We start from the raw sequence: 12,692 nt of genomic DNA, 5'->3' as shown, positions 1-12,692 counted from the left end.
ATACAATAGTAACAATGATTATGCTATTTAAACAAAAATTAAATAGAATAGACAATTATTGATTGAATATATCATCTTAAACTGAAATATAAAATAATTTATTATTTGAATAAGAATTCTACTTTTGTATCAAAAATAGCTCTGATTCATTACAAAGAGAAGCTAAAGAAATTACAAGGAGCTACTTTTAAACATTTAAAAGTTCTTCCAGAATGTATTTCCAAATTGAAAACAGTTAACTTCATAAACTCAATACGCTTTTCTGACTATAGAAAAATAAGTCTTCCATTCTGCCTATTTATTGTAAATTTTTTATTAAGGAATAAATAAAATAATGATTAAATAATGTACATTATAAAACTGCAAATATTTATTCAAAATAATCGTTCTTTAATAAAGAACAATTATTGCATATCTTAGGAAAACAAATAATTATTACTTTATTTTTTAATGATAACTACAATTGGCTACAATCTCAAATTCTTAATATAATGCACTATTAGTCATATAATCAAATAAGTATCCCTAAGATTAAATGAATAATGTGCATTTTTCCTAATTTTTAAAGATGTAATATTTGTTAATAAACCAAAGTATATCTGGATTGAAACTAAGGATAAGCCATTTTTGTAAAAATATGGGTTTCCAAATCCTTGGATATTGTATCATTATATCTCTTGACACCTTTATATAATTCTACTACATAATAGAAAGGAATATAAATATTCATCAAATAAATGCCATCAATGATATATACAGTATACTTTTAACCATAGAAAATAATATTTTTAATTCAATGATAGGTAAACTACTGTTTGAAAATAGTTATGTGTTCACTATTAAATAGTACTTTAGAAGATATACTCACTCGGTCCTTGATTATGAATGTCTTTTCATATGAACCGAGTTCCCTTAAGAATTTTTCACGAAGAAATAATGAACACACTTTGAAGATAGGAAATGTAGTTCATTCATTACAAATACAGTGAAATAACCCTATCCCTGAACAACTTGTTTCCAATTTTGGCTGGAGTGCTATTTAAATAAGAAAAACAATTCTAAATTTTAAATACACAAACAGTTCTATTTATTGGTAGAAAATTAACTTAAAATATTCAGGAAATTTTCTTTATAATTTTGCAATAACACACAGAATTACTTCTGCAAAATTCTGATTCATCAGAAATAATGTTTAATCTATAAAAAATGTTATTCAGATCTTTTTTTATTTATCATCATACTGTATTAATTAGATTTGGAAAGATGTAAAATTTGATATGTTATCTAATTATTATGAAAATACTTTCTAATTACTGAATATTTGTGTTATCAATATTGACAGACTTTATAGTTGTAATTAGACTTAATATTAATTAAAATATTAAATAATTTTACTTCACTAGTTTAAAATATTTTTCCACGTAAACAAGGTTGCAAACAGTAATTAGAATTATTAATATATTATAATGAATATAAACATTAATCATAGCTTCAAAATGATTATCAGTAATGTATAATAAAATTGCTATAAAGTGATTTGTTCAATAAACTGTGTACATATTTCTAACATTACATGAAAACAAACATGATCCATTTAAATATGGACCTGGTTTTGATATCAACTTAATCTAATCATATTCAAAATATCTTGAAATACTCATTAAGTCTCAATTAATAGAAAAATGGCTTAACAAAAAATTGTATGTATGTAAAATCACTTTAATCTGTGTCGGTTGATTTTCCCACAGCAACACCAAGCTAGTATTCAAGACTTTATTGCAGCATAATTTTAAGATTATACATCAGGTGCATTTTGGGCTGTTGTCCTTTACAGCCCAAAATGTTGTGTTATTAAAGACAATGATATGATTATAAGACTTGACAATGTTGTGATTAACAATAAAAAATATATTATTTACAATATGATCATTATATGTACTTTGATGTCTTAGAGAGAAACAAAAAATTATTTAAAACTCCATTACACATTCAATGTTTCCATATAAAAACAATTATAAAATCTTTATCTATAAATGGGTAAAAATTGCATTTATAATCTATATCAGAAATATCTTTAAATACAATATAAAAACAATAATTCTTACTTTATAATTATTACATCCATTCATAATTTTATACAAATTACAAAGATGAATGCTAACAGGTTACAACAGTTTGCTTGCATATTTGGAGTGCTATATGAGTATGATAAAATTGTAAAACACCGTTTTCAATATATTGATAGTCAAAGAAAGAACATACATACAATATTTCTACTGTAATCTGTACTCATATAGGTCCACAAGTATACTACAAATTTTATTGTAACATTCACCAGTACTTAAACCAATAAAATTATTAAAACACTATCAATTATATTGTATGTGGAAGAGTGGAAGAGCACCCTCTATTACTTGGTACCATTGTGAGTCAATAGTCATGCCATCTGATATATTAACTAATTTTTCTTTGGGATGTTTTAATATTTCTATTTATTCTTTAAATTTTCTTTTATATGTCTTTTTCATTATGTAGAATTTTAATTTTATTTCTATTTATTATACAAATATTATCATTGAATGTTGAAACCGTGGTGAATTACTATATTTGAGGTATATTGCTGCCTTGTGTTCTTTAATTGTTTTTTCTAATGTCCGTCCAGTTTCTCCTATAAAAACACTAGGGTTATTGTATTTATATGGAAACATTGAATGTGTAATGGAGTTTTAAATAATTTTTTGTTTCTCTCTAAGATATATAAGTACATATAATAATCATATTATAAATAATATATTTTTATTGTAAAATCACAACATTGTCAAGTCTTATAGTCATATTGTCTTTAATAGCACTAAAGAGGGGCTCTAAAGTCACAACAGCCCAAAATGCATATGATGTACAATCTGTTAAAATTAAGCTGCAATAAAGCCTTGAGTATTAGCTTGGTGTTGCTATGGGAAAATCAACTGACATGGATTAAAGTGATTTTACATACATCTGTATTATACAGCATCCATACTATATAGAATAAAAAAAAATTGTATTTAGGCAGATAAATGTTTTAAAGATAACATTTACAATCTGAATATTCAAAAAAATAATAGTATTGAGACACCGTCAAAACATTCCAAAAATAAATAACACACAAGTTTTCAAAGTAAGTAAAGTTCAGAATATTTTCATGTATAAAGAATAAAATTTAATTTTGTGATTTTCAAATTTTTTAAACTAAGTAAAACAAAATACAACTTTTAAATAATACAAAACATAACTACCAAGAAATAATATATCTATGCATGTTTCAGATATAATAAGATACAGATATATTTCATAATCATAAGCATGCACATCTATTGTTTTGCTGGTATTAACTCTTTCAATCTTTATATAAACTTAATGACTAATTAAAGTCTATATTAAGATCAACTGTTATAGTTGCAGCTTCATATTTCATATACACACACACAAGCAGTTCTACACTCAAGGTTAAAAGTTCAAATTTTCTTTTCTTTACATTTACTTATCTGTAACAATATCTATAATCAATAACAATCAAATTTTGTTATAATATCAAATGTAATTAATAAAATTGCTTTAACTAGGAGAACTTCATCCCCGACTGAAGCACAATGATGACTTGTGAACTCTAGTTCATTGGGGACACTAAATTAAAGCAACTTGTCACTCTGCATAAATAGTGAATTCTTATTGACAAGACTATGTCTTGCATATAAAATCGTACTGCCTGCTGTCTTATCAGCTTAGAGGTATGAAGGGGTTCATATCAGAAGTTGAAATTCGGCACAGAGTATTAGGTGCCCAAATCATGCATGCATAAAAAAAACCAGACTTTTAGGTAGTCGGGAAACCGAGAACCAAAACACAATAAAATACAAAATGGCGACACTCTCTACAAACAGGCAGTAGTGTGAGATTTGTGCGTGCATTGCTCGTTGGTAAGTTGGAAATACAAATATTGTGAAATTGAATTTTGACAAACATGTGTGTTGGGAAGTTTGAAAAGCAAATGTTACTAAATTGAATTTTGACAAACGAATCTTTGAAAAAAAAACCATTTACCTGTCCCGTGTTATTCCCCACATATTTCTGGTCGCCACATGCTAACCTTGACCGATTGACTGGAGATATCTCGTTTCATCATCAGAACTTTTTAAAACTAGATGGCACGTCGTTATAATTTTATATTAAAACTAACTTCCTAAATAGAATTATTTTTTTCTTTTTACATTTATTAATATATATATATTTCGTTTGTGCAAAATAAAAAAATAATTGCAAACAATACTATAGCCACCATTATTTTTTTCAAAATTTTCGCATTGACAAAAATTCAACCCAGGGCATCATGGAACGGAGAGAAATTTCAACATTCGATAGATTAATTTCAATGGAAATGCATCGTGGATGACCTCATCATCATGGCTGTGGCCGGCGAAGTTTGAATGATCGCACTCAAAACCAGCGATACCAAAGATGATTGGAGAATGAGAACGAGACCTGTCGTGAGCATTGAAGTGATCCCGCTTAGTAGCGAGTCTCCGAGACATAGTCTTGTCCCAAATATGGCCTTGCCGTTTTACTTGTCTTTATTATAAAACTTCCTTAATTTAAATAATAAACATAGTGCAAGGTATAACATGTTAATGTATATGTAGGTTAAGGTATATATAGTAAATTTTTCAACAAAAAGGGAGAAAAAGATTAGTACTCAAAAACAGGCAACAGTTTCACTGTATTTTGAATGTTGAGTAGTGTGTGCTTACTTGTTTACATTTTTACAATGCAAAATTTTCCCATTGACTTAACAGGAGAATAACATTTGACTCCCAATATCTCCTGTTCTAGGACAAATTTTAATATTTGGCCTCTGTCATGACACACCATTTTATTACTTCTATTAATGTGTTAAATTTCCTTCAAATCGATCAAGTCATTACTTTGCAAAATGTGTTACAACCATTTGTTAATTTGAGTCACTGTTGTTACGGAGCTGGCACGCTAGAGGGTGTGCAGAGAGAGACGTCCATGACTAATGAAAGAGCGGAGGTCGCTCGGGCCAAGAAAGTCCAAAATAAAATATTAAAAGTAAGTGTGCCTAATCTTCTGAGTCTCACAAGGTTTTAAGTTCTTTATAATCGGTTCCTAAACATAATGCACCACATAAAACAGCTGTCAAGAAAGCTTGCTCACTTTGCTCACTGCACTTCAATTATTGGATTATGAAGCATTATTTTATTTTAGAATTTTGTTAATAAATTATATAACAATTGAATTAACTTCATTAAAGATAAGAATATAAAATGAAATACTCTTGGCTGATATGACAATAAATACCAATTTTAAACAAATTTTAAATTCATAGTTTGGAAGAATCTGACTTGGGATAGTTCAGATTGGATGAATACATTATCACCTACCCTGTGTGACAATTGCCAGTTAGCTAAGTCTAATTTGGATAATGTAAATTTAAAAGGCAGAACAAGCTGTTCTTTTCTAAACAATTCTAAATTAATCAATTAAATTTAAAAATTTATATAATCATTAAAATTTCTTAACAGACCGTCATACTGCCTAACTATAATAAAAGATTATTCTTATCATTTAAGTTATTAAATAAATGCAAAATTAAAATAATATCATTAAATATCATAATCTAGTAATTTCAGCAATTACATTTGATATTATTTTTAAAGTAAAGCTTTTTTCCTAGACAATCTTAGATTTATATTCCAACACACATCCTAATAAATCTGTCCTCTTCTGATCATATTTCATATACATTATGAATGTTAAGCCATTTTTATATCTCAAGATTTAATGCATATTTATGAAGTCAAAATTTTTAGGATAAATTTTTGTCGATTTAGTTTTTACGTTGATGGAATAATCATGAAAAGTGGAAATTTTTTTTAATGCCATTACATTCAAAACAAGTAAAACAAAATATGATTTATGGAAAAAAATAAAACTTAATCTACAAACATTTGGACTTCAACGGGTTAAACAGAGTATAAGAAAATCAAACCATTTCTCAAGTAACTAAAATATTTAAAATTAGAAATAATTTAAGATATTTTTTTTTCAATATCTACAACAACATTGTATCAATTTTTTGCAGATACTGTTAAAATAGCTTAAATTAAATTTTATAAATTTATAAAATAATTTTTTTTTAAATTGTTTTAATTTTGTAATTTTAATAGAATTTTGAAAAATTCAACATAACAAATTTTGTAATTCCACATTGCAACAATGAAAGAAAATATTCCAAAACTGTTTTTAAATTTAAATATTTTTATTCCTTGATAATGCTTTTCTTTTCTTTTATTAATTTGGAATTGCTCTTTCTGAAAATTATTGGTTAAACAGGGATCTATAAGATTACAGGATCTATGAAAAGGCAGTTTTAAATATTACTATATACACTTAAAACCTTTTATTCAATCTGCATATATATATAGAATTAAACTAATACTTGATATTATAATTATAAATTAGATCAAATAATAGGAAACATTTATGTATAACAATAAAAATTAATAACATTAAATATGTAACAGCATCAAATAAACTTAATATCTATATAATTGTTTTGAAAACAGTTAATATGTTTCCCAATTTTATTTTATAATTATGAATTCTTTTTTAAATGAAATAGTCCAAACCTGCCCAAGTTGCTCCTACAGGAACTTCTAAAAACTCTCTCTTTATAATACCTGGTACTAATAATACATCATTAAAACTTAATTTCCAATTTGGTGTCACAGGAAACCTAAAAAAATTGAAATGATTATTATATTTATTCACACAAAAAATTATTAGATAAATACAGTCAATCCTCATTATCTGCAGGGGCTACATTCCCAAAAAAACTCTGCAGTTATGGAAATTGCGATTATTGAAACATTGATCTATGGGAAAAATGGAGTTAAGTTCCTGCTGATCTTTAATATACATTTTTCACTCTCCTTAATAATAAATACATCATTTTGTGTACCATTTTTTTAAGGAACACTTCCCATATTACCATATATATTTTAAAGGTATTTTGCACTTCTTTTAAAATCAAAAATTCACAATGTGCAAGTTGTTTATGATTTGTGGCCCAGCCAAAGAGTTAATTAAAATTAATTCTTTGGCTGGGTCACATTTAAGAAATTATTAAACAAATAATGTTAAAACTGTGATTGATTTTAGCATGAATTTTAAACAAGCTAACTCTTTTTTTTTTAATTTTTAATCAAAAATCGACTACTGTAGATTTATCAATAATTAAATATTTTATACAGTTTGTATTTTTTAATAATTTGTTAAGTAAGAAAATTCCCAAAATTTGGCATGTTTTAAAAATCTTTGATTTTATTAAAACACACTTCAACACTAAAATGTTATAAGGACCAAATACAGTAGTTTAACACAATGCATAAAATAATATTTTAACATCAAAATGTAATAAAACTGTACAAAACTAAGTTTAACTTTATGAATTTTGAATCTTATCTTGATATGGCAAGTGAAGGTGCCAGGAGTATGTTGTAATAAGATGAACTGAATCCACCTTTAATGTTTTCCAAAACACTAAGACAGATTCTTGTCCCTCTAATGGGCTAGATGATGGAGATAACAACTTAACATCTCCAACATCAATCACTTCCTCGCTGGTAGCTATTTTTCAACTCATGGAAAGTTATGGTGACAACAATTTCTTCCTTCCAATTGGCTTAAAAAACTGATTTAGTGTTGTTTGCCAGGATTTCCATTGTAGTTCTTTTAATAACTTGGGATATGGATGAAATACATCTTCAAGTTTGTATTTAAACTTAAAACTGCCATATCACTGAGGAATTCGCTTGTGCCAATGATCGATCTGACATCTAGCAGTATTAGCGCAAACTACATAATAGTGACTACTATGGGTATAATGTAAGTCTGTGGTCAGTAAGAATTAGAAAGTGTTTAACCTACAATGGTAAATAATAAGTATTGCTGTGTATTTGGATGTAAGTCTAAAGGTACATCAAACTCAGTACATATGCACACATTCCCAAAAGGTAAATTACTGAGAAAAAAGTGGGAAATAAAACAAAGGTTAGGAAATCAATCAACAAAATCTACATATGTTTGCAGTTTGCATTTTGACAAAGACAATTACTATTTGCCAGGTAATAACAACATTTCTTATAAGTATATTTTAACTATTATCACATACGATACTTATGTTTTCATAGGTTTACCATGTGCTCGTCATTATTTAAAACCTAATTTGTATCCAACTAAAAGCATACCAATAAGGACATTTGATACAACCACCTCAAAACAGATTGCTGAGCAAAAGTCCATTTGTGCTCAAAAAAGACAAGAAATATGAAATAAAGGTTTGTTTCTTAATTTTCATATTTAAACTAAAGCAGTCACCAGAAGTAATAAAAGCTTTATAATTTGTCAGATGTATTTCTTTAATAATGCTATGCCAAAACAAGATCTTATAATGATTGAAATCAATAAATTTTTAGGTTTGGAACTGGCAAATAAGAAAACTTCTATCAAGGAAAATTCTACATATCAACCTAATAATGACACCGATATTTTGGAACTGTAACAGTCCAGTACATCCTGGTCCAAATCATGTATTGACTGCTGTGCATGTACAGATCAACAAATGACATCACAAATAAAGGAGGATGAAGATATGACATCAGTATCACAAATCAGAAAAAGATGCAGCTATGGCACTCTTAAATTTAAGTGAAAAATCCAACATTCAGGAGGAGAGGGATATTTTAATGAAAAAAGGAATTCAAGTTAATACACTTTTAGATTCAACCTTAAAATTTACTGTGTTTGACTTAATAAAATCAGACAATGAATTATAAATTCTCACAGGTTTAAACAGTTTTAGAATGCTTGATACCATCTCTGCTTGTGTTAGTGAGTTGCAGTCCAACAATACTGCTTGTAAGCCTACTACAATATCTACTAAAGTCAAAATTGTTCTTGTTATGATGAAGTTAAAACTGGCCTTGTCCTTTGCTTGTGTTTCAGTTTTATTTCAAATTTCCATGACAATATGTAGAAGAATATTTTTCAATATTATTGCTTATCTGAGTCAAGTATTAGGTGCTGCAATTGTCTGGCCTTCCAAAGAAGAGATAATGAAAAACTTACCTTTGTGCTTTCAAAAATACAGCAAAGTTTGTGTGATTTTGGACTGCACTGAAGTTTTGGTTGAAAAACCAAAGCTTGTATTAGTTGCAGAATATTAACTTACTCCCATTACTATGGTAAGCATACTGTTAAAGTATTAGTTGGAATTACCCATCTGGTCTTATCACCTATTTAAGTAAAGCATATGGAGGTAGGGCATCTGACAAAGCCATATTTGAGGAATCAAATTTGTTTAAATTTTACTTCATCCTTATGCAGATCAAGTAATGACGGATAAAGGTTTTCATATAGAAGATGCTTGTTCTGCTAGAGCTATTGGTTTAGTACGCCCACCATTTGTAAGAAATCAAAATCAGTTAAGCAAGAATGATGCACTGGAAACTGTAGAAATAGCAAAGGCCAGGGTACATGTTGAATGTGCTATTCAGAGAATGAAACTATTTGCTGTTTTAAAACAAAAATTAGGCTGGACTTTACTGCCACACATTGACAAAATTCTAACCATTATTTGTGGTGTGGTAAATTTATCTAGACCAATATTGGATGATGACAAACTTTGAAGAGTGGTGCGAGCATTTTCATTTTGACTCTATATAATGAATGAAGCAGTATTAAACAGCAATTTAATACTGTTTTTTCATAATCTCATAGTTAATAAAGCTTACTCATTTTTGTTTTTCAATTTTTGTATGATAAAGAACTCAAACACTAGTTAGGACAAAATATTTTATTCCAAAACAAAACAAAACGTAAGAATGCTTTATAAAATTATTAGTGCTTAACTCTCTATAATTATTTTGCATAAATCTGTAAGAAAATATCTTTCTTTGCAAATTATGAATAAAATACTGAATAAAAGAAAATGACTTTATTTTAATTTGTTGCATCATTCATTTTGTATTATTTACATAAACATTATGGGTGCTAATATTGTTATAAGTTAATAAAATTCAAAGTAATGTGTATTTTCTTCTAAAAGTGATTTCTGATGAAAAAAGCAAGATCGTTGTATTTCAGAATTAATTCTGCATAGATAAGGAAAAATAATTTTGGTAAAATCATTTAATAGCTTTTCTGTCAATTTATGAATAAAACTATAATCTGCTAAAACTTCAAGGGTTTTAAAGGTTTGATCTTTGCTACTGAATATTACAAAATCACATGAATTTAAATTCAATATAGCCAAACCTAATTGTACCTGCCCATAATACTTGTGATTTTTTTAAAGCTGTAATTGCCATGCCCATTATGTACTATATACTTAAGAGATTGCACCATTTCTTCTGCAGACTTTTCTGCACCAACTTTGGGGCACTTTACTTCTAGCAGCTTGATAGGTTTTTCATTGTTGAATACAAGCCCATCGGGAGAAAATGCAAAACATGTCAGTAATGGTGAAATTATCAAACCAAACTGTTTGACATCACAACCATAGAGGGTTCCATACAATGTGAGTGCTGTTTTTTCCCACTTTTTACCATACTCTGTATTTTAATTTCCCTTTAAATTTGCTTCTAAATATATTTGTTAACTTCTTTTCCCAGTCTGCATTTTTCCTCCTTCCATAAATATATAGTTCATAGCACACTGATCCTGTCACTCTAATACTTCTTTCTTTCTTCCACAAATCATTATTTTGTCAAGTGGCAAATGTTTTCTATCTCTCTCTTGTTTTTGTAAATATTTTCTCTGTAGTACATGAACCTTGAATAAGCATAAGATGACCAATTATATTAAGCAAATATTATTTACAGTCCATACAGTGTTCAATTACTTTTAATATTGACCAATGTGGTGCAATATTACCAGCTGAACTTCGTACAGCTTTGGCTACTAAGCATTTTCTTCCAATTGAATGCTTTTCTAAAGCAGAATCAGGCAATTCTTAAAAAAATCATTCTCTGATAGCATCTCTTTGGCTTTCATTTAATGAAAGAATTTCTGTTTTCTTTGGACATGGCACAAATTTTCAACTTTACAAGTTCCATATCTCCCATCAGACCTGCTTGACATTTTGCTCCAATACTGCTCAAGATCAGTATGACTCAGGTCTTCCAAAGTATTACCATACCTGCAAGAGAAAAATACTTATTCATATCTTCTTCATGCCAATACAACTAACCTATTAGTTAAATATTTGAGTGTTTCATCTGTTTACATGACGCAGTGGCCTTATTGAATGCATACAGTATCCTGCTTCTCCTGCTATGCAAGTACACTGAATAGATGTCATCAAATATTTATTGAGTTTTAAACTCCATTTTATATTTAACGTGATTTTGTGAGGTTTCTTTGAAACAATACTAGACAAGCAGAGAGCGAAAATTTTTATTTCGACTGGGCAACCATCCTCATCATCTGTCTTATGTATTTTTTCTTTAATGCCACAGCAAATTATCTGTTTTAGCATTTCCTCTCCTTCTATAAGATATCTTTTTCTATCACCCACATATTCTAAAATGTCACAAAGTGAAATCCTCATGATATTAATCCTAGTTGATTTTGTAGTTGTTTATGTGAGACAAGAATGCGGATAAAACGTTTTCACTACAGAGAGAGAAGTTATTACAAACGAGAGTCACTTGTGTGTTGTCTATGTTGACAGGCATGCTATACTCTTTGTGGCAGCCATTTTAGTCAACTGATACGCCACTTATAGTTAGTGGCACAAGCGAATCCCACTGTGGGATATCTTTGGAAGCCGAATTGAACAATTTAGCCTACTTCTCAAGTTTTGCTGTAGTGAAAGGAGGAATTTTCAGAGAAGCCTTTTTGTCATTGGCAACATATCTTTAAAGCAATGACATCCAATTCTTTATTGGTATGTTCAACAGCATGCAGAGTTAAAATTTCAGCAACATCCTTCTCTCATGTCATCAAAACTATCATGAATCAGCAGCTTTATGCTAACTCATGATAGCTCGCACTGTTTTTATGTTGTGCATTGACACCTTTAGTCTTTGAAATTGGTGACATACTGCAGCCATGATTTCATTCAACAATTGTTTAATGTCACCTGAGAGACTTCATCTTTCATTCCATGCTCCTTTCACATGTCTCATGTCATGGATGGGGACAGAGTTCCAAAAATTCATCATCATGGTGTCAGGATTCATGTACAAATGTTGGCACACATTGTAGAATTCTTAAGTGTAATGATTTTTGAAAGTCTTAATAATGCTTTGGTTGAATGGCTGGAAAACAGAAGGGGTGTTTGAGAACATGAAAAAGCACTTTGACATCTTTGGGTGAGCATTTTCAAGGTCCCAATGAATGTGAAAGGTGCATTGTTCAATATCAATAGTGTTTTGAATGTAAGGTTTTTTTCTGCAAGACATTGTTCTACAGCAGGAATGAAGTAGTCATTAAACCATCCCAAAAATTCTTTGCAGTAATCCATGCTTTCTGGCTGTTTTCAAATGATCGGCAGGTGATTAAAGTTTTTCCTTTCAGGCTATGAAGATTTTGGTTCCTGTGCACCATTAAAAGTTAATGTTTGAAGTCAC

At 28.8% G+C, this 12,692-nt stretch overlaps 1 protein-coding gene across 1 annotated transcript in view; it reads right to left on the bottom strand.

The window, feature by feature from the left end:
• TppII (Tripeptidyl-peptidase II) overlaps positions 1 to 12,692 on the bottom strand; it is a 113,748-nt gene that overhangs the window by 44,761 nt on the left and 56,295 nt on the right. Inside the window, exon 17 of the mRNA XM_067271525.1 lies at positions 6,687 to 6,793. Within this exon, the coding sequence (XP_067127626.1) occupies positions 6,687 to 6,793 (107 nt within the window). The remainder of the gene's footprint in view (positions 1 to 6,686; positions 6,794 to 12,692) is intronic.

This window comes from Centruroides vittatus, unplaced genomic scaffold (genome assembly GCF_030686945.1).
Source record: "Centruroides vittatus isolate TY-2023 unplaced genomic scaffold, ASM3068694v2 contig_4, whole genome shotgun sequence".
NCBI lineage: Eukaryota > Metazoa > Arthropoda > Arachnida > Scorpiones > Buthidae > Centruroides > Centruroides vittatus.
This window is presented reverse-complemented; position numbering and strand designations above follow the sequence as displayed.